This window comes from Callithrix jacchus, chromosome 17, assembly GCF_049354715.1.
Source record: "Callithrix jacchus isolate 240 chromosome 17, calJac240_pri, whole genome shotgun sequence".
NCBI lineage: Eukaryota > Metazoa > Chordata > Mammalia > Primates > Cebidae > Callithrix > Callithrix jacchus.
The window spans coordinates 29,035,775-29,061,927 of NC_133518.1; the positions used below are offsets into that span (position 1 = coordinate 29,035,775).

At 38.0% G+C, this 26,153-nt stretch overlaps 1 protein-coding gene across 2 annotated transcripts in view; it reads right to left on the minus strand.

The window, feature by feature from the left end:
* KCNAB1 (potassium voltage-gated channel subfamily A regulatory beta subunit 1) overlaps positions 1–26,153 on the minus strand; it is a 389,333-nt gene that overhangs the window by 16,218 nt on the left and 346,962 nt on the right. For both annotated transcript variants that reach the window (XM_035278146.3, XM_035278147.3), the window contains exons 9-11: positions 3,359–3,444; positions 2,595–2,715; positions 1,481–1,575 (exon numbers count right to left, since the gene is read on the minus strand). In XM_035278146.3, the coding sequence (XP_035134037.1) occupies positions 1,481–1,575; positions 2,595–2,715; positions 3,359–3,444 (302 nt within the window). The remainder of the gene's footprint in view (positions 1–1,480; positions 1,576–2,594; positions 2,716–3,358; positions 3,445–26,153) is intronic.

The window sequence follows — 26,153 nt, forward strand, 5'->3', positions numbered from 1 at the left end:
GATTGTTATTTAAGGTCTTTGTGTTTTAGTTTCTGCATCTGAAAAGGGTCTACCTCTCAGCAGGTTACTGTGAGTACAGACACTCAGCATATACAGAAGTGCTTTGAATTTTTCAGCAAGCCTCTGAAAGAACATACGGCAACATGCTTAGCTCAGCTGATGAAAAGTCACCTGTATCCATTCTCTTAGTGAGAATAAAAGTTGATGAATGAAAACACTTAGCTCAGTGCTTGGCACATAGTAAGTACTCAGTAAAACTGTAATTCTCCGTGCTTCCATTCTTTAATTTTTCTCCTTCTTCACTCCCTTCTTGCCTTCCTCCTTTTATACCTTCTTTCCTAGGATGCTTTTAGTCTGTCTTTGTTGACTTGTTTAGACTTGTTTCAGAACAATCTTTAATTTTCAGAAGCAAGACCTTATTTTGGGATAATTGTTTTTTTGTAATAATACAAAAACTAGAAATAGGACCATATCATCATGCCTTAGGAGATATTTGTGTTGTATTATTTTAGAGAACAAACAAGCAAAAGCTCAACTGTTACAGACAGAAAGGAAAGTCAAAGACCTAGAACCTTGAAAATGTTCTGATTAGGGGAGCTCATGGTGGCCACAGCCACAATGATTAAAGCATTGGTGGTTCAGACTTGAGCTGTTTTTCCAATAATTTAGTGCTGATGGAGGCAAGAGAATGTGTCAGGCCTGTACTTCCTCTTGAAGGACTCTGGTTTGTCTGAATTTTTTAAATGCCTATATTCTCTCTCCCTTGACATTACAGAGTAATTTGTGATTCTAATGTTATTATACATTCTACCAAGTTTTGAAAAACAAGCATGTTGTTATTAATAAGGAAAGATGTTTGGAGTACTCTCCAATAAATTAGTCATCAAGATATCCTGAATGGAGGTAATTTTGTGTCAATGGTCTTGAATATCTTTTTGCTTCAGAGCAGAATTTAAGCTGCCTTAAGTGATAGAAGTTTTGCTATGTATCTGTCTCCTGAAGTCTTCCCTTCTAACCTACTTTCCCCAGCACACAATAGAAATGTCAACCATACTCAGCTACAACTGTTGGCTTCATATGGATTAAGCCTCTATGGCTTACATTTTGTTTTGTCAAGAAAAGGAATTAATACAAGGATCCTCTTATATAGAAAGGGGATTTTACATTTTATCAGTTTCAAATGATGGAATGTTTTCTTTAATATAAGAATAAATAACAGTGTAGGGATTTGAGCCCTACAAGTCCAATCAGGTCATTGGGCACTTTTCCCCCTGTCCCCAGAGAAAGAATATTTGACACAGGCAGATTATGAAGGGCTGAGTGATACGTGGCCAGGCGTGAAGACCTCCAGAAGGCTCCGGGCTTGGACAACGCAGTCTGCCTGAGCTGGGAAGCCCTAGGCTGCTGCAGAGCTGTTATTATCAATCTTTTACCCTCCCTCCTACCCTCAGGCTTTTTTCTAGACATTGAGAAAAAATACCTTCAGTGAAGCCCTGGAACTTTCAGGCACCCCATTTCCGTATTTTCCTGAGATGATTCCACAGGCAAGTGGAGACCATGTCATTGCGCCAACCCCTACAGAAGAAAAAACTTAGAAAGTTGCTTGTGCAAATTGGAATCAAAAGGATGGGGGGTGTTTAAACAAAATTTGGTAGGTTATAGGGAAAAGCTGGCCAGATAAATGAGTTAATATCAGCATGCATTTTTCCATTACAATTAAGGAGCTTACAGATTGTGTTTCATTCTTTAATCAACCAATGAAACAAGGACTGTCAGTTCCTGGGAGTGGGACATATAAAGAAGCCTGAAAAATATGTGGCTCATCCATGAATTTTTGTTGTCCTTGTCCATTTAGTGCCTGACATAGTGCATGGTACACAGCAGGAGCACACACCTAGTACACAGTAAACACTCAATAAATTAGAGCAATAATAACAATTATTATGGTTGTTGTTGAATTTTTATCTTTTTCTCTTTTTCCCAGCATTTTCCTGCTCATATGAACCTCTGTTTCTCAGGAAGAATGTTATTTCTGAAAACGTTTGATAAGTAAGCCTGAGAATGTGGCTTATTCATGTTTTTCTAATGTCTAAATTTCTTGTGTATATGTTATATATATATTTCCCCTCTCTCTGAAGGCATTACTTCTATCTGCACAGACGTATAATGCCCGACTTGTTAGTTGTTGAATTTTCCATATCTAACTCAGTGCCAGGCCCAGTGTAGCAGATATAGATGTATATATCCATGATTTTTTGGAAAGGTAGTCACTGTCTACTCAGAGATGCATTGTGCTAGAGCAAGCACCAATGGAAATGAATTTATGTATTGATTCTTCCCTTAATTCAGTAGGCATTTGTTTAACACCTGCTAAGTACAGCTTAAACCGTTTACAACTCTGCTTGGCTTTCATCAGTGATACCCTATACACTAAATGCAGACACATCTTGATTCTGCTACAGTCTCTGGAATGTACTATGTTAATTACAGACATTTAGGAAAGCATTTCAGTAACACTGTTTTTATTTCCTCCCCCAGAATCAGTGATCTTCCTATTGTTAAAAATACTCAGTAGCTTTCATTTTGAAGATTACCTATTTTGTGGTAGAGCTCTGGCAGCTGGACCTCCACTTTCTCTCTCTGGAAAAGATGGTACTCAGCTTGTTCACAGACTGGTGGGATCATGTTGAATTGTCTTGCCACAGAATAGGCTTCCTAGAGAGGAATGAGAATTTATATTTATGAGAAAAATAAGCTTCGCTGTAATTTGTATGCATGAGAAATGTTTACTTTGGTGAAATCGGTACAAACCAAGAAACATGTAGGATGCCAAATAATAAGCAAAGTTGTCACCACCAATATCAGTAAGAGCAATATGAAATATAGGAAATCCTTATCAAGTCTTTGGGAGAGTTTGGACTGAGTTAAGTCTAGGGCAAATTAGTCAAAGTGTGAATTATAGACTATGATAAAGTAAATGTGGTTTAATTATTTTTAAGTTTCTAAGGAAATAAGGCTTAGACTAACATATAAAAGTATCTATATAACTAGTTTGATATAAACAGTATAGTTAATACAGTTTTTTACAAGGAAACTAGAATACTCTGTTAATATATCTCATTAGCTGTGAAATTCACTTTACTGCCTTGCCACCAGAGAATGCTGTATTCTCTGTTGTATTCTGAATGGATGAGCTCTGGCGCTAATATCCATCTCTATAATGATGGAATTGATTCTAGAATTCTAGTACCATAGTGATTGGGAGAAAAGTTTGCAAACGATCTTACAATTTATGCATGGCATCTGCAAAGCAATAATAAGCTATTCAATAGCCACTTAAACATAGAAATTAAATTACCATGATCTCCATAGCACTCCACCTCGAGGTGCCCCAGTACATCGCCATGCCTTGGTTTATCACATGTGTCATGGCTCGAACAATTTCTATGGAAGGTCAAACAGATAGCATTTCATGAATTCATCTACATTTCAGAATTATGTGATTTTTACCCCTCTATCCAAAGCTTAGAAGCTTAATGTAATCATTCGTTTGATTAATAAAGTTAGTCTGATATTGGTGACAACATTAGAGTCTGACATGAAATACTAATGGTTTGGAGGCTGACGGTACTTTCGGGTAAACTGACATTCCTTTTTCCATTTATAGCAACAACACGAAATGATACTGAAAACATAATGACCACTTTAAGTTCTTCTTTTAATTTTATTGCTTGACAGCTCCTGGCCTAATAAAGAATACTTGATTCACCTTTTTAAGAGCCTGGGTACCTTTCTCACTAAAGTGAGAAGTAAGAGAAAGCATTTGTTTTGACTTTGTAGAAGATAAAGTCATGGAGGGCGAAAGGCTTCTCTTTGTATATTGGACTTGCAGAGCTGGGCCTCACACAGAATGGGTCTCTAATAGACGTGACTCAACAACAGTGTGTTTAGCAGAAAGATAAACATATTAAATGCTGAACAAACAGCTGAAGCCACAGTGGTTGACAGCTTGCCGTGACACACCCTGTCCTTGATCACTGTGAACCAAATTTTGTCCTAAGACACCCACATAATTGATTTCATTGGGGCCTGTTTGTGGTCCCACCCAGTGTGCTCATCAGCCTCATGCAGCTCGACATCATGTTTTCTATACAGGAAAATGAAATCCTTCCCCAGAGGATGGAGCTGAGCAAATCCTCTTGGCACCAGCCAGATATGTTGCAGAACAAGAGAGCTTTAATTTAGTGAAAATTCACAGACAGGGTTGGATTTCTTCTACAAAGCAGGTCGGTTAAATACTCAGGATGCCAGGTCATCACTTGACATTTTCAAAAAGTCGCAGGACTTGGGCTTTTCTATTTCTCAGTAATACCAGTCAGTTAAGTGCCCTTCAGAAGAACCAAATCCTTGTCTCAAAGTAGAGTTGCAGTAGATGTACTTTTTAAAAAAATTTTTCATGAGCAGATACTGTCTAAATTGATTGAGAACAGGATTTGGAATGAAATGGCCAGAGTCAGGGTCTTAGCTTCTTTGCTTATTTGGCTTGTGTAAACTATTTTTATTTGCCCTTGATTTCTTCGTTTGGAAAATAGGAATACTTTCATTCACCATTGTGTATCTAAGATGTTAAAGCTGGCTTATAAGCAAAATAGTTTTCTTTCTTGGAGAAAGACTCTAGAATGTCAAATTATTGCCCATCAATTAAAACCATGAAGTTCATTCTCCATTTATAAAACATATGTGATTTAAAAAGTGTAAGGAACTGGTTTAATTTTCTTTTGTTATACAAATGGAGATGTGTGCCTATGATAAACATTTCTAGAAGTTGAAAACAATGATATGAATCTCTGCCCCGGATGGATTCTCTCTTTGGATGTCACCATCACTGCACCAGCTTCCTTTCCTTTCCCTTCACATCCTGTGTCATTCAGAGCTGGGAGTTCAGCCAATCAACAGTATCTACAAGGTGTCTGTTGTTCTGGGTGCTGTAGATACTGTGGTGAATCAAACATGCTGGTAAACACAGAATAGGTTAACAGAGAAGAAACTGGACCTGGCCTCTCCCTTAACTCTGTCCCTGTCACCAAGTAAGACAAGCACAGAATGCTGACAGGAGGCTTGGGCACGTGGGAGTCCTTGACAAGAGCAGTGAAGATGGAATGAAAGTTGTGACCCTTACTGCACATTCAGTCAATTATACAACACACAGGAATTAAAAGCCTAGTATTTGCCAGTCACTGTGCTAGTTGCTGGGTTCATCTGTGAGTAAAACAGACACCAAGTTCCTGGACTCATGGAGTTTAGAGTTGTGTGGAGAAGGAAACAAGTAAGTCATTATCAAATGTAGTGTTACGAAGAAAATAACTTAGGGGACTGGGACAGGAAATGAAAGACAAGACCTATTAGTAGAGTAAGGAAGGTCTCACTAAATAGTAATCATGTTTAGGCATAAAAAATTAAAAAGGAGCCATCCATGTGAAGAATAGTGGAAGAGCATTCAAGGCAGATGGCACAGCATGTGTCTAGGCCTTGTATTAGGACAGAACTTACTGAGTTTCAGCAATGGGGTGGCGGGGAGGAGGACAGGGGTACCAGATAAAGTTGGCAGAGGGCAAACCATGTCATTTGTATGTTATTCAAGGTTTAATGAAGTCATTAGCATTTTATCAGGCAAGGGGATGGTAGACTATAGTTTGCATTTCAGAACACTCTGTGCTGTGGAGAATCAGTAGTAACAGGGAGGACTGGAGGAAGTAGGAAGAGCTTGACAAAGTATTGCTGTATTCTAGGCAGGCGATGAGGATGGTTTGTAATAGGTTGGTGGTAGCAAATATAGAGAGAGGTGGATGGATTCAAAATATAAGTTGGAGACAGAATCCACAGTACTTACAGATGGACTGAGTGTGGTCAGGGAAAGGGAGGAATTAAAGCTGTTTCCCAGATATTTGGCTGTTTATAGAGATAAGGAAGACTGAAGGAAGAACAGATTTGGGAGGAAAATCAAGAGTTCTTTGGACATGTGAAAAATGGAGATGCATGTGCGATACTAAAGGGGAGATGTTGAGTGGACATTTAATAGTTGGATAAATGAGACTGAGCAATCTGGGCCAGAGGTGGTATACATATTTATTAGTTACTAGTCTATTATATTTCATGAGGATGGATGAGCCCAGTAAGGACAGTCTATAGAGGGAAAAGAGAAAAGGTTCTGATGGCCGGCCCCAGGGTTTAGAGAGAGGACCCATGAAAGATGCTGGGTAGCTGGCAGCTAGAGGGGCAGGAGGGAAGCCGGCACACAGGGATGTGTCAGACCAAGAGCAGAGGGCACTTCAAGAGGGAGCTGTGCCTACAGGGTAGAAGGCCATGGGCATTCGTTTCAGAACAGCCCAAAACCGTGTCCATTGGATTTGGCCACATGTAGGGAGGTCACTGCAGACCATGAGAAAAGCAGCTTCAGTGTCAGTGATGTGATGGGATCAAGCAAGGCTGGAGCCAATGGAAGCCACTCAATGGAAGAATGACTGGAAGAAGAGGAGGTTTTGAAGACAATGCATTCGATAAGTTTGGAAGAGAAATAGGACAGGAGCTGAAGGGGTATTCAGGGTCACAGGACATTAAGAGTAAGCCTGTGTGCCATTGTGAGTGCCCTAGGAAGAGGGAGTTATTGATGAAATGGACTGGGGTCTGGGAAGGAAGTGGGAGAGAGAGACTTGATAAAGGAAGATGGGGAAGGGGCAGAGCCTCTAGAGGTGGGAAGGACACTTCTGTCAAGATGATGGGACCCTGGAAGGTTTGTAGAACTCATCATGGGAAGACATGGGAGCACCTGTTTGATGAATTCTATTCTTAATAAACTGTGAACCAAGTGAAAAAGACGGTGTGAGATGTGTAGGAGAAATGAGAAAGGGTGAGGAGAGCCTCTGCAAGGCACTTCAATACCCCAGGTCTTTTTGTTGCTGGTAGTTTTTTCCTCACTTAGCTTTTGACTCTGAAGAGAAAAGCTTGGTGGAATTGGGAAAAGAGACCTCTGTGAGTTCTTGTCCTCGAAGGAGCTGCAACATCAAAAGCAGGGAGAAATTGCAGGAGAACTGAGAGGCTGAAGTTTTCATGATTCATGTTGCCATGTTAATTATATATCAGAAAAAAATTTGTTTAGCTTACTAACAGGAAAGAACCGAGGTGGGTTTTTACATTATTTGAATAATTAAGAACACTAGAGGGCAGCATTGCTGAAAGGAAAAATCAACTGTCTTCTCGACACTGTTGTTTTAGATGTGTAACATGGAGATTCATTTTTAAAGCCTCCTAGGTAGAATATCAATTCTGAGTGGGAAAAGGATGTTAGAAAGGTAGTTCAGTGCACTGCATCACCTGCCTCTGGGAAAGGAGACTCAGACAAATGTGATTAAACCTGATAACCCAGTACTTAATGTGACCCTCCTGGCCCGGACTCCTTCCCTAGCTTTCCAGAAGCCTTAACCCCAGTGGTTCTCAATCCTGACTACGTATTAGAAACACCTGGAGTGGGGACTTTACAAACTACCCATGCCCAGGCTCCACTGAAATTCTATTCTATTAGAATCTCTTGGGGATGAGGCCCCAACATCGATGATAATTTAAAAACTCATCCCAGATGATTATTGTAGTGCACAGCCAGGATTTAGAACGAATGTGCTTATCTACACCAATAGTCTCAAGAGTGTAGCTCCTGGGCCAGCAGCAGCATCTGGGAACTTGTTGCAAATCCCAGGGCCTCACCCCAGACCTAGTAAATTACAAAGTCTGCATTTGTGTTTTAAGCAGCCTTTCAAGCAATGCTGATACACACTAAAGTTTGAGAACCACTGCTTGATACCGTTCCCAAGCAAGCCATTTCAATGAGTATGAACATCTTCCCACATTTCCTCTTTTACACTTCTAACTAATCTAAGTGCTTCATGCTATAATCTTTAGTTACTTGCATTAGTATATAGCTAGTATATCTATGCACGTGCGCACACACACACACACACACACACACACTTTATCTTTCTCTGTCTCTCTCTCTCTCTCTCTGGTGTGAATCAAAATCACCTAGGAAATTTGGTTAAAATGCCGAGATCCAGGTCCTAGGCTCCTTCAATGAGCCACAGTCTTTGTATTATTTTCATTAGCTCTCTCACAAACTTTGAGAAAAACTGTCTAAACTATTGAAACACTTTGTTAAATCCTCCCTCTGCACTCCTTTCCAGATTGAAATAAATCATTCTTTTTTTTTTTTTTTTTTTTGAGACAGAGTCTTGCTTTGTTACCGGGCTGGAGTGCAGTGGCTCAATCTCGGCTCACTGCAACCTCCGCCTCCTGGGTTCAAGAGATTCTTTCACTTCAGCCTCCCGAGTAGCTGGAACCACAGGCGCACGCCACCACGCCCGGCTAATTTGTGTATTTTTAGTAGAGACGGGTTTCACTACGTTGGCCAGGATGGTCCTGATCTCTTGACCTCGTGATCTGCCCACCTAAGCCTCCCAAAGTGCTGGGATTGCAGATGTGAGCCACCGTGCCCAGCCAATAATCATTATTCTTTAATCTAGTGATGTCTTCCCAGCTCTCACATGCAGTTCTCACACATAGTCCCCATATCCTTAGCATACAGGTGGCTCCCTACAAATGCTGCAGGTCCATTTTGTTTCCCTGAGTACTCCATTTCCTTCTGTAAAGTGAGAAATGATATGGATGTTGTGAAATTCTTTCAAAGCTTGACACAGGATAATATGTGGAGAATAATTTGTGAATTTGAAATAGTAACGCAAACTGAAAATGACCCTGGTTTCTTCTAAAATAGGTCCAGCTTCTACCATTTGTGGGACATCTTTTTCAGTAATGTAGGCCATCAATGTTTTTGAAAATATGCATTTTATGTCGAAGGAATTAATACAACTATTTGTTCTGAGTGAAAAGAATTTTGGTTGATAGATACTTTAATTTTCTAAATTGGATCACATGCAAAAAATGGTAGCTCACATTTAATTTTTTTTTCCCTGCAAAATATTCCCTAGAACTTTGAAAGTTGTAAGCAAATAGTTGTAGTGTATCAACCATAAGCCATAAGGACTAAAGATAAAAATATCTTTATTATAAATTAGTATTTTGATCATAAAAAATGTACTAAAATTAATATAGCTATAGAGACAAAATAATAAAAACAAAAGAAACCTTAGAGGTAATCCAGTGCATTTCTCCTTATTCTAGATGAGGAAACAGGTTAGGAGTGAAGGTTTTAGGCATAATTAAAAGCTTGAATATTATTAACAATTATAAATATTTTAAATATGCTTACAGAATGCTGAGAAAAAACATGCAAAATAATAATTGTATTATTTAGTGGAATTATATGTAATTTTGTTCTTAATTTTTCCACATTTTCAGTAAATATGTGTTATACTTTTATGTAAAAAAGAAAGAAGAACTATTATCTAACAAGCAAAGGCACTACTTTAAACACTAACATGTTATACATTTAACCAAATGAAATTGCTATTTTTAGAACCCCACATTAGTTTTATATTGGCAGTATCCTATGGTTCAACCCAGCTGGTATCAGATTTTTTTTTTTTTTAAGAGGCAAGGATCAAGGTGGAAGCTAGAACACTGGTATAATGCAAGAATTGCAAGAATTTGGTTTCATCAGAGGAGTTGCTGTTAACACTAATAAAAAATAGACCTAGATCTAGACACAATTTTTACTTCAGCTTAGCTGTTTGTGATTTATCTACCTTAAGTTGTTTATTTATTTATTTAACTTCAGAAGCTTGTGGGTGGTGGTAGTTTATAATTGCGCTTCTTTGCAACTTAGAGGAATCCTCCTGAATTTTGATCAGTCCTTCCTCTTCTCAGCTGTGGAGAATCCTCTCTCAGTGCTCAGCTTGATGCCTGGAGATAGAGGACTCTCATTTCTCAGAGGATCAGAAATTTATAACCATAAATGAAATGATGTCATCCTTAATATTGATCACGAGTCACATGTTTTAAAGGTTTGCTGACTGTCTGAGGAGAGCCTGGTTCCATTTGCCTTACAGAGCATGTGCTAGGATGCAGGAGACATTGGGTTTTTTTGGCCCCATCACAGTTAGTAACCTTTGACATCTCTTGTCCTTGCTGAGATCTCAGTTTCCTCAATGCAAATGAGCAGACTAATATTAATTAAGCATATACTTAATCTTCCCACCTTAACCTTGTTTAGGTGGGAATATTGGAATCCAATTTCGTTGAGGAAAAACCTGAGACTCAGAAAGATAAAGTCACTTGGGCCAAGTCTCAGCAGATAGTCTAGAAACCCCATCCAGCTTTGAAGTTCTGTGATCAATCATCATGAGAGGCTCTATGCATAGTGCATAGAGGAAGAAGATGGTTTGGGGAGAGAAAAGTAACAGGGTATTTACTTAATTAACCTAATTGTGTATTTGTGAACATGTAAGGCCTTGTGTGTGTGGTTATATCCATCCATCCCTTTGCATTTCATACTCAGATGGCTATAGTTCATAATGGGTATACATGACTTGGGAAATATGAGCTGTCTCTGTTTTTTTGAAGAAAGTCTAAAATCTGTTAATTCCTTGAAAAGAGAGGAAAAAAAAATAAAGGCTGGTGTCTCCATCTGGTCTGTCAAAGCTTAGAGACACAGTGGTCTACACAGGGCAGTTTACAAGGAATATGCTTTTTGGATCAGGTCATTGGCCAAACTGATTCTGAATCAGAACAGAACAGATTGAAGAGAATAGAAAGGAATTCACACACTGAGCCAAGTCAGTAAAACTTCTTCTATCTGAAGAAATTGCACCTTCTTCAAAACTCTGACCCAAGAATGTAGCTTTATGTCTCCAAAGGGAATGCATTTTCCTCTACCCTGTAGTTACCCTGAGAGAACCCTCCCTGAAGAGCACATGGCCCTCAACCTCTCCTCTCTGCCACACACTGGTTTTCCTTGACTCTAGACAGTTTGAAGTGAGCCTTTGATATTGCCAAAATGTAATCTCAGAACCTTATTCTAAAATGTGAAATAGGTTATTAAAATGGGACACTTTTAGTCTCACTTTTAGCTCAAGTCCAAAGGCTCTGAACAGCAACTGTTGTTTTTAAGTAGCCCTAAGTTCCAAAGTGAAGCACTAGATCACCTATGCAGGACACCGTGGTGAAAAATGGTCATCTTTAGCCCAGCCTGTACCTTGAGAACATAAATTAGTGAAAAAAACCCTTTTAGAACTGATTAATGAATTTGGTAAGGTGGCAGGACACAAAATCAACATATGAGAATCGGTACTATTTCTATACAATAACAATAAACTAGCTGAAAAATAAATCATGAAAGCAATATCATTTACAATAGTCACAAAAAATTAAATACCGAGTAGTATGGTTTGGATGTTTGTCCTCCCCAAATCTCATGTTGAAATGTGATTCCCAATGTAGGAAGTGACTATATGCCTATTTCTCATCATGTACAAAAATCAACTCAAAATGGATGAAAGACCTAAATGTAAGACCTGACCTGAAGCTATGAAACTACTAGAAGAAAACAGGAAATGCTTCAGGAAATGGGTCTGGACAAAGATTTTGTGGTAAAGACCTTAAAAGCATGCACAGGCAACAAAAAACAAAAATAGATAAATGGAATTGCATTGAACTAAAAAGCTTCTGCACAGCAAAGGAAGTAATCGACAGTGTAAGAGACAAAACCTACAGAATGGGAGAAAATATTTGTGAATTATTCATCTAAAAAGAAATTAAATATACAAAGAACTCAACTCAGCAGCAAAAATAAAAAGCAAAAAACCCAAGTAATCCAATTTAGAAATGGGAAAATGATCTGAATAAATATTCCTCCAAAAAGACATACAATTGGCCAACAAGGAAGACCCTGTCTCTTAAAAAAAAAAAAAGGCACGAGATACCATATCACCCATTAGACTGGCTATCATAAAAAAAGACCAAATAATAATAATAATAATAATAATAATAATAACAAATGCTGGCAAGAATGCAGAGAAAAGGAAAATCATATGCTGTTGGCAGGAATGTAAATTAGTACACCTAGTATGGAAAATAGTGTGGAAGTTTCTCAAAAAACTAGAACTAGAACTGCCATATAATCCATCAATTCCACTACTGGTTATATATCCAAAGGAAAGGAAATCAGTGTGTTGAAGAGATATCTGCACTCTCATGTTTATTGTAGCACAATTCACACTAGCCAAGATATGGAATCTACCTAAGTGTTCATCAACAGATGAACTGATAAAGAAAATATGGTATAGCGACACAATGGAATATTATTCAGCCATAAAAAGGAATTAAATACTGTCATTTGTGGCAACATGGATGAGCCTGATGGACATTATATTAAGTGAAATAAGCCAGGTGCAGAAAGATAAATACTCATATTTATCTCACACATATGTGGAAGCTAAGTAAGTTGATCTCATAGAAGCAAAGAAAAGAATACTGGTAACTTGAGGCTGGTTTGTGGGAGGGAAAGGAGGATAGGGAGAGTCTGGTTAATAAACACATTACTGTTATATAGGAGGAATAAGTTCTAGGGTTCTGTAGCACTGTAGAGAGACTATAGTTAACAATTGTTTATTCTTTATTTTCAAATAGCTAGAATAGAGTATTTTGAATGTTTCCAGCACTGGATATGTTTCCAGCACAAACATTTCCAGCACAAAGAAATGTTTGAGGCACTGGATATGTTAATGACCCTGATTTGATCATCACACATCGTATATGGGTATCAAAATATCACACTGTGCTCCATATATATGTACAATTATTATGTGTCAATTAAAAATAATAAGAGAATAAATAAATGGAGGTTGAGAGATTATTTGGTCTTGTTTGAGTTTTGTGGCATTTCCCCTGTGATCTTTCCCTCCACCTCTATCTTTCACCTCATCTCTAATTAAATACAACTTTAGAACCTAAAATTCCCATCTGTAGAACTTGCAAGCCAGTAAGAATAGTTCCCTGGATTAAGAGCCCCTGACCTTGTGACTTCTCCCTAACAGCCACAGGCTGTCCTGGGAACTCTGCTCACTCCTTGTTTAACTCCCCCACAGAGGGGAGGCTATGTGATACCGTATCCTTTTAATATTATTTCTTGCTCCAGCAGACATGTACTCTTTAATCCTAGCAAGACAGCAGTTGTTCGTCTTACATTTATATTAAAATGGCAAAGTGACTTGCCCAAAGCAATGAGAGAGCTTTCTACTCTATCCTCATTATTTCTCTGAATTCTTTTATCACCACCTCCGGTTTTTCCAGCTTCTCACCTAGACTTACCACTGCCTGCTGACATGCTACAAGAAATAATTATGTAGAATATGGTTCACAAACTTGTACTTTTCTTTCAACATAATCTAAATATGGCCCCACCATTTCCTACTAAAGCCTGGTGATTCCAAAGTAGTCAGTTTGCTGTGTTTGGTTAATTCTAAATGGTAGTAATTCAAGAGATTATTCTATCCTGATAAAAGTGAGGTGGCATCCACAATGAGTATAGAGTGAAATGCTATTATTGCATATGTTAAATTCGATAGGATTTGTGAATAGTGCAATGAATTTGAATAAATTTAAAAACACTCAAAATGAAAGTAAACCCATCACTTTAAGTTTTATCTTGAGCAAGGCAATGAACAAATTTAAACAAACAAACAAACCTAGGTGAACCGAAATTACAGGATTGTGCAACTTTTCAAGATACTTGACTTACATCTTCATTTGCAAAGCTAAAAGTTTTATTATTACTAGGTTGTAGGACACTGGTCCTCTAAGCATCCAGGGGTTCTTTTGGCAATGTTACTGAAGTCAGTCTATAAAAAAGGAACTTTTATAGTTTGAACATGGGTCTTATTCTGATGTGGGATATTTCCCTGACACAAATGAAAATGTTAAAATTCGAACAAGAATTCTTTGTCCTTCTAAAATTTGTTAAGTTTTGCTCTTTTCACTTAAGTTTCTGATTCATCTTGAGTGTGTGTGTGTGTGTGTGTGCATGTGTGTGTGGTGTAAGGGTAGGGATCTAGTTTTTTTTTTTTTCACGTTACAGAAAATAGAATACCACTTTTTTCATGTCCATTTATTGAATAGTTCCTTGATTTCCCACTGATTTTCTAGACTACTTTGTCATATGTCAATGTTTTATAAATACTAGTGTCTGTTTCTGGAGTCTCTATTATAAGGATTAATATTATATTACATCAATTTCTCCCATAGCCAGTACCTTTCTTAATTATTGAAGTTTCATAATTAGTGCTGGTGCCTTGATAGGGGATGTCCTTCCCTTCCACTTTACCCATTTTCAGGAGTCATTTGGCTCTTCTTGGCCCTTTACCCTTTTTATACATTTTATAATTAGCTTATCAAATCATCTTAAAAACTTGTAAGGATTTTGGTTGGAATAGGGCATATTTAGCAGAATTGGCATCTGATATGGGTTGGCTGTTTCCCACCCAAATCTCAAAATGAATTGTTCTCCCAAATCCCCACATGTTGTGGTAGGGACCCAGGGAGAGGTAACTGAATCATGGGGGCTGATCTTTCCCCTACTAATCTCATGATAGTTAATAAGTCTCATGAGATCTGATAGGTTTACAGGGATTTCTGCTTTTGCCTCTTCCTCATTTTCTCTTGCTGCCACCATGTAAGAATTGACTGAGAGCTCCTCAGCCATGTGGAACTGTAAGTCCAATTAAACCTCTTTTTCTTCCCAGTCTCAGATATGTCCTTATCAGCAGCGTGAAAATGGACTAATACAGCATCTTTAAGATACTAAGTCAGGCCGATTGCAGTGGCTCACACCTGTAATTCCTGCACTTTGGGAGGCTGAGGTGGGTGGATCACCTGAAGTCAGGAGTTCAAGACCACCCTGGGCAACACAGTGAAACCCCATACATACTAAAAATACAAAAATTAGCCAGGCATGCTGGCACATGCCTGTAATCCCATCTCCTTGGGAGGCTGAGGCACAAGAATCACTTGAACTTGGCAAGTAGAGGTTGCAGTGAGCCAAGAAGAGCAAGTCACGTCTTACATGGATGGCAGCAGGCAAAGAAAAGAGAGCTTGTTCAGGGAAATTCCAGTATTCAAAACCATCAGATCTCATGAGACTCATTTACTATCATGAGAACAGCACAGGGAAGACCTGCCCCATATTCAATCACCTCCCACCAGGTTCCTCCCACAACATGTGGGAATTGTGGGAGTTACAGTTCAAGATGAGATTTGGGTAGTGACACAGCTGAACCATATCAGGGCATAAGCAAGATGGATTTTTTTTTCTCGCAAATCAATGTGGATGGTTTGCTGCCGTGGGCTCCATCTTCAACATTGTCTTGTTCCTTCTTAAAATGAGTTATCCATTTGTAAACTGCTGGTTTCTTTGGGGGCATCATCCCCATGAACTTTTCATAAAGCATCAATTATTTCACTATTCTTTCACCCAAAACTTTACTATAAATCTGATGTTTGGCTTGCTTCAATTTTAGCAGAATTCATGTTGCTTTGACAGGGGCTCTTTTCAAACTGACATCTTATCCTTCTTAGTGCCTCAAACTAGATCTTGTTTAGACACGTTATACCAAGTTAGTATGAGTTTATTTTGGTATAAAATAAATATGCAGTCCATGCACACTTTTATGAAAAAAGTATTATGAAATACACATTTTTCCATAAACTTTTTGAAGAACCTTTGTATCTATATCAATTGAAGAAACAAGCCTTTGGGCCTATCAGAATGTGATGTATTAGGCAAAGTACTCACTAAGAATAGTCTTCAAATGTTCATTGAGTTGCTAAAAAGTAAATTTAACCAAACTCCACAAGTTCTACATGGCATCTAGTATTTCTATATTCATTAGTGGAACAGTTATTTTTATACTTGAAAGCATCTGTCATTTCATTGCAGATATCTGACTCAAGTCTTAAATTTCTGATCTTTTAAATTGTGTAAATGTCATCCTTATTTGTCAGACAGACAGATGTGGAATCTTGACACATAGCTTCTTATTCTATTATCCTGTCTGGAGATTTTAACGTATACAACTGTCTGTGTATCCGCTTCTTGGGACAGGCTTTTAACTATTTTAAAAAGAATTCTGTCTTGTGGATGAAAGAATAAGGCAAGAATCTTGGCAGAGGGTTGATAAGAGTTAAAAAAAATTACCCTAATGAGATTTTCTACTGGTAAATCCAGTTTCATGCTGTAACAGGAAGCAGTCTTCATTGCTCCTTTAATAGTGTAGAGCTGGCCTTCCTTCCTGGTTGTGCCATGGCACATGTCTAGAAGGAGATGCCTTCCTAATGATATTAAAACCTCCACTTAGCTCATGCAGCTCACTGGCAGCCTTAAATGCATTTTAGCTCTGCAGCACTTATTTACATTTGTCAGAATCTGGTAACTGACTGAAAGGCAAGTTTAAAACTTGATATGTTAGAATAGACTGCTTTTCTTAGTTTTTCAACAGTGTATTACCCAGTCAGGAGAAGCCTAATATTTTAAGTATCAAAGTTAATATTTTAAAATAAAGCATCTCTCACTCTATATGTTAAAGTGAGGCTGGCCCAGTAGTGGCTGGGCAGCTGTCACTGCAAGGGCCATTACAGAAGAGGCTGTCCTGTCTCCATGGATCTTCCCTGGGATGCCCCATCTTATTTTCCTTGCACCTATTTAATTGTTCCACACATTGTTTGGTTGTATCTGGGGCCCTTGATTTCTTTGGGGCTTTTTTTGTTACTGAGGCTCTTTTCCATTCCCCATACAATGTTGGTTGCTTTCCCTTATTTTCTCCATTAGAATCTTCTGCTAAGGAATGATTTATCAAGGTTCATCATACTAAGACATTGCTTCTACTATGTAACCCACTAAAGTGTCTACAAAAACAAATAGTATTAGATAATTTTGGGTTTATCATAAAAATGTATACAAACATTCTGTTCTATACCATATGTATTAGTCCATTTTCATACTTCTGTGAAGGAATACTTGAGAATGGATAATTTATGAAGAAAAGGGGGTTTAATGGAATCACAGTTCCACATGGCTGGGGAAGCCTCACTATTATGGTGGGAGGTGAAGGAGGAGCAAAGGCACGTCTTACATGGTGGCAGGTAAAAGAGCACGTGCAGGGAAACTGCCTTTTATAAAACCATCAGATCTCATGAGACTTATTCACTGTCATGAAAACAGCATAGGAAAACCCACCCCTGTGATTCAATCGCCTCCCATCAGGTCTCTCCCAAGACACATGGGATTATGGGAGCTACAATTCAAGATGAGATTTGGGTGGGGACACAGCCAAACTGTATCACCATAATAAAGAACTTGATTTAAAACAATAATAATAGTTTTCTTTACAAATCTTTACAAATATTATTCCTTTACAAAACTGGCATGGAGAAAAATGTCTCATGTTTACTCTGTGTCTTCTTCAACTCACCTCCTGCCTCCCAAACCCACACATACACATTTCCTTGTGTTTCAGAAGACACACACACCTGGTTATGAGGCAAAGGGCAGCAGAAAGGAGTCAGTGACAGAGAATGTGTAATGTATGGTCCTTCTCAGGGACTGCACATTCATCAGACACAGACTCCTAGTTCACCCTAATTCTTTATGGTCTGAATTTTTGTGTTATCTTCATGAAACATTTGTGAAGCTCCGTTACATTAAGGGTCTTTTATTTTCTGGGGTATTAAAAATGACAGTTAACACATATAGCACTTGTAATGTGCCTAGCAATGTTCTAAACACTTTACATATTAACTACTTTGTTCCTCACAAAAATATTACAGAATAGGGTTATTATTGTTATTCTTATTTTGTACGTGAGGAAACTGAGGCACAACATAGGTGGGCAAATTATTCAAGGTTACCCAGCTAGTAATTGATGGAGCTGGGATTTGATAGCACACAGTCTGGCTCTAGTCTGCTGTTGTTCACAGAGAACACTTCAGCAAGTCAGTAGTCAGCAAACTTAGTATTCCATGGTATGTACGTATCACATCTTCTTTATCCAGTCTATCACTGATGGGTATTTGGACTGATTCCACATAATTGCTGTTATGAATAGTGCTGCAGTGAACATACATGTGCATGTATCTTTATAATAGATTGATTTATATTAATTTGGGTACATACCCACTAATGGGTTTGCTTGGTCGAATGGTATTTCTGCCTCTAGGTGTTTGAGACATTGCCACACTGTCTTCCACAATGGCTGAACTAATTTACACTTCCACCAATGGTGTAAAAGTGTTCCTTTTTCTTCACAATCTCACATACCATGGAATACTATGCAGCCACAAGAAGGAATGAGATTGTGTTTTTTGCAGGGACATAGATGGAGCTGGAGGCCATAATCCCTAGCAAACTAATGCAGGAACAGAAAACCAAATAACATGTGTTCTCCTTTATAAATTGGAGCTGAATGATGAGAACACATGGACACATTGTGGGGAACAACACACATTGGGGCCTGTTGAAGGGAAGAGGGAGAGCATCAGGAAGAATAGCTAATGGATACTGGGCTTAATACCTGGGTGATGGGATGATCTGTGCAGCAAACCATCATGGCACACATTAACCTGTGTAACAAACCTATACATCCTGAACATGTATGCTTGAACTTAAGATAAAAGTTGGAAAAAGAAAAGAAAAGAAATTGGCAAACTTGCTTGTAACCAGTAAGGTGACCAGGAAGCTTTGACAGAACATACCAGGTTTCATTGAAGGAATGAAATGTTAACTCTTGAACTTCTTTGGGGCGCCACAGGAGCCATATTATGCTCCTGAGGTCACTTACTTCATATAGATGGCTGCTCAGTGTGTGTGACCACATGGTACTCTTCTGTGACACAGCAATGTGAAGAGTCTCTTTTCCCTAGTTGTCCTTTATTGCCTTGAAACTTTCACACATGAGTCTCTTTCAATATTGGAATTTGTCAGGACAGATATAGAACAGTGGAGATAGAGGTCATTAGTTCCCAAGCTATCCTTCACTCATGAGCTATTGTCTACAACAAGGCAGGAAAAGATAAGTGCTGAATAGAGAAGGTAGCACCATGCAGAACAGATGAGAAAGGACAGTGCTTAAATTCAACTAAGGACATTAGGATGGCTTCCCAGGGAAAAGTCTAGGGAAACACTGGCAGACCTAAGAGCCATGCTCTACCAATTTCTTTATTATGCTTTCTAATCAGTCAAAAAAAAAAAAAAAAAAGGACATAGAAGACTCATCAAGGATGCTCCAAAAGTGGTCATGCTGGGGATAGCTGTAACAAAATAATGCTAGTAGCAAATTATAAGTAATAGAACTAAATCAGAATCTGAGTTCATACTGATACAAATAAATTAATAAATGGGGAAGAAGAGAGCGCTGTTTTTTTTAACAGTAGAATGGCAATCTGCCCTCTTCCTTTGCAAATGTCGAAAGTGTTAAGGAAATAGAAAATAACCTTGGCAAGCACAACAGTACTGGTTTCAGGCAGGAATCACCAATGAATGCTAAAATTAAGCATCATCCTGTTGAGAAAGAGGATATTTGCATAGTTTCAAAATATCTCCCCAAAGACACTTACTAATTACTAAAGGAGAAATAGTAACCTTACGGTGGAGAAACCTAGTAGGTGTCACCATAAAACTAAGTGATCCAAGTTAACATCATCAGTAATGGGAAAACTAGACCTTCTGCACCCTCTAGCATGATGTATTGAGAAGGATACAACATTATTTCTGTGGCCCTCATGACAAAAGTGCTTAATCTGAATGTAATCACTAGAAAACGCCCAGAAAAACTCCAGTTGAAGGACATTCTACGTGGTAACTAGTCAATAGTCTTGTAAAGGGTCAAAGTTATAAAGACAAAGTCTGAAGAGCTGATCCAGCTTACAGGAGACTAAAGACATGTGATGAGTAGCTGCAACATGTGATCTTAGTCAGAAAAGGATATTAGTGAGACAGCTGGAGAAACATGAATAAGACTCAGATCATATAATATTATTGTGTTACTGTTAATCTCCAGGTTTTGATAATTCTAAATGGTTACAGAAGATGTTCACATTTGGGGGAATCTGGGTGAGGGGCATATAGAATTTTTTATACCATTTTCCTTACTTTTTATTTCTGAAATTATACCAGTGGAAAGTTTAAAAATAGGCAAAAATATATACAATAAATAGAACTCTAAAAAAGATCATATAATTCCAATGAAGGATTCATTGTTTTAAAAAAAGAAAAAGGATGATGTAAAATAGAAATGGTAATACTTTCTTCATATCCTGCAGTGGATTATCTGGCACAGCCCACTTTGGCAGTCACTGAGGAAGAAGTAAGGCTCCCTACAGCTTGTTTAGGAAGAGATGGGTGGGGCTCTGGTGCGGGCACATTTCTGGAGGGATATGGTGAGAGATGGGTTGGCCTCTGATCAAGGAATCTGGGCTAGAAGAACTAGCATTGGTTGTGTGTTTCTAAACCCCAAGGACTGTGTCTAGACTTTGACAGCCACAATCATATTTAATACTGACCACTCGAAACCACTGGTATTTTTATCCCATTTGTGTGGTTATTGTTTTAATCTTTAGCTTTGTCAATGTAATATATGCGCAATGTTTAAATCAATGCTCAAAGGCTTGTAACCAAAAGCAGCAGTCCCTTGAACTCTTTCCATGCACTGCAGAAGAAACTACTTCCAACATATGTAGCTGTGAACTCTGGTATTAAACTCTGTAATTCTCAATAATATTTATGTATTGCTCTCTTGGCCTCTCCTGGAGGTGAAGGCGTCAGCTTTCTCTCATATACCCTTTAACACTCACTATCTTACTAATATATTCGTATCTCAGCTTTGGGTTAAGTTCATATTTTGTGTTTTTATTTTTGTAGTGGCTTAAACATTTTATTTCTCACAGTTTTGGGATTGTTGGACTCAGCTGGGTGTTGCTTGTGACTCCTACAGTTGTACTCATACAGAAGCTGAGGCAGGAGCACCTGAATTTCTTCACTGACCTATCTGGTGCTTGGGCTGGGATGGCTGGAACAACTGAGGAAAAGAATCTCAAATAAACAGAAAAAAAGAAAATAGTAAATACAGAGAGATACAGAAAAGTTCAAAGAAACTATAATATACTTGGTGATATAAGAGAAAGTATCACATCAATAGAACAGAAACAAGATGGAAGAGAGCAAGAACAACATAGAACTAGAAAAACATGTTAGAGATTTAAAATAGAATGGCTAATTTTTTTAAAGGCAACAAGAATGCTGGACATTAAAGTTGAGAAAATATTCCAAAAAGTAAAAGAGAAAAAGGAGTGGACAATAAGAGAGAAAAGATAAGAAAATTAGGTTCTGTCCAGGATTCCAATATCTTTCCAACTGAAGGATGTCTAGAGAGAGAACAGATGAAATGGAGGAGGAGGAGTAATAGCAAAATGATACAAGAAAATTTCCAGATCTGAAGAACACAAGTCTCCAGATTGAAAGTGCCCACTCAGTACCCAATACAATGAATAGAGACTGATGCAAAGAAAGATCATCATGAAATTTCACAACTGAAAAGAGAAAGAAAAGCATCTTAATACATTTCAGAGATTTAATTGAATACACACATGAGGACTTGGAGAGTTAGTGCTAAAAAAGAGTGGATGGAAACTGCCAGCTTCTTAGGACTGGGCACCCAAACTAATGTAACGTCACTCGTTATATTGTTTTGGTTAAAGCTGTCATAGAGCACGTCCAGATTCAAGGGGAGGGGCCTGTACTTCAGAATGAGCAATTAAAAGAAGTAACTAACCCTACAGGTCCTTTATCTTTTTTTTATTCTTTATGGCACTTAACATGGTCCTGCATTTATTGTAGGTGAGAAAGAAACACTTAATTTACTTTTATTTTTTGAAATGGAATGTACCTATCACCAACCAAATTAGAGGTGATATAGTTAGTATGTATTAACATACATTTTTATATGAGCACAAGGGCTAGGAGTCAGAATTCTGGAGAATTGGATTCTAGCTCTAGTTCCTCCAGTAATTAACTATATAAGACCTGAAACAAATGACTTACATTCTTATCTGTGTCTTGATGTTTTAAAAGAGGATGGTGTAATTAAATTTAGCCAGATTACATTCCAGAATCGAATAATTTCTCAGATACTATGCAGTGCTAATCAGGAACTTAGAGTGCTCTATCTGGTTCTGTTTTTATTACTTCCTAATTTTATCACCTCCTATTTTTCATCAAGGAATAATATTAGATAGCTAGTGTGTATTAAATATTCATTATTTACAGAGTACTGTGGTCCTATCAGAGGAATAAGAAGACCTCCAAAGCCAAATAAAGGCAGTAACAGAAAAGAAATTACAGGCTTATTTTATTTATGAATTTAGGCACAAAAGTCCTAATTAAATATTAGCTTACCAGATAGGATATGATATTTAAAATAAAATAATACACCATGAGCTATTTATCTCACAAATACAAGTGTAGATTCATTGTGTTTTCATTTTTATGACTAAGTATTAATATCCACGGCTGAGTAAACTAGTCTATAATGATTGTATTTCCTTTCTCTCATAAATTTTTATGTTACCTTTCATTAACAATTGCTTGATTAATTTGGTTTGATTGGGAGCTACAGCCGACTCTTCCATACTTTGTGCAAAATATTTCTCAATACAGTTTTCCACATGGTCAAGCTGATAAGAAACTCAGTTCCTTCTTGTTTTCTTGGCAACACACCTTCTGGAGCCCTCCATCATCCTGCTGCAGCCTCTGCTGGTCACTTTCTGTGCCTGCTGCATAGCTGTCCTTCTGGCATTTCTTCCCATCATCTGGAAAATTCTCCTCCTCCCTTTAATAAATCAGATCCCATGGCTTCCACTTTGTGGCTTTATTCTCTCATTTTGGTGGAACACATTTTCTAGCAGCTTGTGAGAAATTGTGTTTGAGAGACAGCAAAGTCAAAATGGCGTTACCTCCTCACTCTTGGTTGGTAGTTTGCCCATCATCTTTTTGCCTAGAATTATCTTTTGTCTTGATCCCTCATTTGTGTATTCAATGAAATCTCTGAAATGTGTTAAGATGCTTTTCTTTCTCTTTTCAGTTGTGAAATTTCATGGTAATGTTTCTTTGCATCAGTCTCTATTCATTGTATTGGGTACTGAGTGGGCACTTTCAATCTGGAGATTTGTGTTCTTCACAACAATCTTAGAAATAGCTAGAATAGTTTTATTCTTTGCATTTTATAAATGAAAAACTGAGAAGCAGAAGGTCTGAGCAAGTCAGCCAAGTTTATATACTTAATACTGGGACCCTCATCTTCTGATTGCAGACCTCAGATTTTTTCAGAACACATTAAATATTCAGGAGTGGGGTTAACAAAACCACTTACTCTCTTATTATTAATACTTCCTTTTGTGCAGAAAGTAAGAGACTTGAGGGTATTTGTTTATCCCCAGCTGTCTGAGAATTTTAGATCAGCCTGACACAGGTGGCTCTGCTCACTGCATTCAATCAGCATGCCAGTAAACCCTCAGAGTGTGTTGCTGCTAAGTAATGTCAGTCTCCACATCCTCTCTGCATGTCACTGCGGATCTGCTGCAGCAGATCGAGGAACTTATAGAAATGAATTCCCTTGAGAGCCAGTCAACATCCCCTCAGAATATGGAATTAAATTTTGTCACAACTCCAAATATCTTTCAGAGAAATGACAACTCACAGAAGGAAGTGCACATGAGTCACAAACCCACAGCCCCAGAATACTAAGCAGCCCTGTTTTTCACCTGACAGCTGGGGTGAGCAGAAGCGGTCTCTGTTCGTGCTCACTCTCTTTTTTCTTAACTAAAAATGACTTAAGGAAAAAAGAAGAAGAAGAAAAAAGTACCCTTTTGGAACTTGGTGAAGTTCACAGATTTGTTGTGAAATGGTACAATATTCCCCCCAAAATTTGGCCCACCTCATTTCTCCTCTTTATCTTACTAATGATACAGATTGAATCTCTTCTGCCTTCACTGTTGAGTAAAGGTGTCATGAAAGAAAAAAAATAGAGAAGAAAATAGAAGTAGTAGTTAATTTGCATAGCATATAAGCATATCCTTCTTCAGCATCCTCCCTTCAAACCAGGACTTTATGGAATAAGGTTGGGAATTGTTGACTTCCAAAGAAAGCAGGAAAAAAAAAAAATGCCAGATGTCTACAATTGTTTTTCTGGAGTGTAGTTTTCTTTAAAGACAGCTCTTTCACCTATTTTCGGCAGCCTTGGCAATTGTAACTTCTCATTATGTTCTAGTAAAGGTAATTTTTTTCTGAAGCTCTTGTTCTTTCTATGAAACCCAGTTGGAAAAGATATTTTGTTAACCACTGCTCTGTTCCTGATAGATGCATATCAGAATGATCCACTGTTGGAACTTTGTGGGCCTCTGTTAATACTGAAAATTTTTCAGCAGGCCTGGAACACTCGCTGAATCTGAGGCAACATGTGGACGACTGAGAGTGGTGAACTCTGTAACGTGCCTTTGCTGTATTACTTAAGATTATTCAGTTCTGCTCAATAAAGTAAGTGAAACAGAAAAGAGGATAAAGGAAACTGGGTGGAGATACAAGTAGCTTGTGAGACATAGGCAGAATTTACATGAGCATGGTAAAACTAAGTGGATTAGTCACCCCTGAGTCATAGTAGCCATCGACAAAGTAGAGAATGTGCATGCTGAACACAGATAGGAGGGAAGAATGCAAAGAGGTGAATTTCACAACACATCCATATGCATATGACACCAAACATTTGAAATATACTAAATATGAATACATCAAATATAAGAACTTAAATGAAGTCTTCAATCAGCTACCCATTGCTGATCCCCACTCTAGCCACAGAAATCCTCTGTACAAGGAATGCAAATAGTCCTTAGCTGTGCATCAGACCAAATGATGAGCTATAGGTCATGGCCAAGTGGGCTTGTCCCTGGGTCTTTCCAAGTGTACTACTGACCTTGGCATCTTTTCCCTGCTGAGCCCCTTGCTGAAACCTCAGATCTGACTTACATAATCACACCATAGGGAAGGTCAGTGTGGTAGACAGAGAGAACAGGTCACATGGGCACTGTGTGTCTCAGGATTTGAGTAGCTGGGTTCTTTCTCCTGCTTGAATTCTATTGTAATTGTTTTAACTGTTCCTATCTCTTTCCCTCTTTCTTCTCATAATGTGTTTTAATTATTTTATAAACCATGTGACTCATGCATCTTAATTTGTTGTGTTAGCCTTTCTTCTTTGAGACCTCTAGGATAACCTGGTAGTAGACTTGGAGACTACAATTGCATCAAGGTAATTTCCTGCATAAAAAATTTACAGCAGTACTATGCAAACCAGTAACAATAACAAAAATGGTAGCTCTAAATTTCGAGTAGTTACTAGGCAACATCCTAAGCATTTTGTATATATTATCTCAAATAATCCTTGCAATAACCCTATAGAGCAGCTATTATTACCTGCATTCTACAGATAAGAAAACCAAGGACAAGAGAAGTTCATTAACTTGCCTATGATCAATTAGCTAGTAACAGAAAGAGGATTTCAATTCAGGTCTGACTCTTAAAGCCACACCATTTCTATTTTGGAGGTGGCCAAACTACTTCCAAGCCCCTCCCTACTGCCCACCATTTCCTCCTGTTAGAGTTTCTTTGGTCATCCCATCTAAACTCTACCCTCCATAACTTCCTAGCCCCCTTCCAGGATTAATTTGTTTCTCCATTCTATTGTCACCATCTAATGTAACCTTCTCACTAACTTATTGTCTGTCTTCCCAATAAGAATGTTATTCTTATAAGGGTAGGATTTTTGTTTAATTATTAACTTGTGCTTCTCCAAGTACCCAGAACAGTGCTTGAATGCTAAGTATTAAGTGAATAGCAACTGAGTGAATGAGTTAATCCTATTATTCAGTTTTTTTTTTCTAGAGCCATCTTTGAAAATAAAGTCATAGGCACAAGGTTACCTTTCAGGATGAATAGATTCACCCTGGAAAATTTATTATTAAATCAGCTTAAGGAACATAAAGAGTTTCAGAGCAAAATGTTAGAGAAAAAAATGGGCTATAAGAAAATTACACTGTGACTTCACCACAGATCCTGT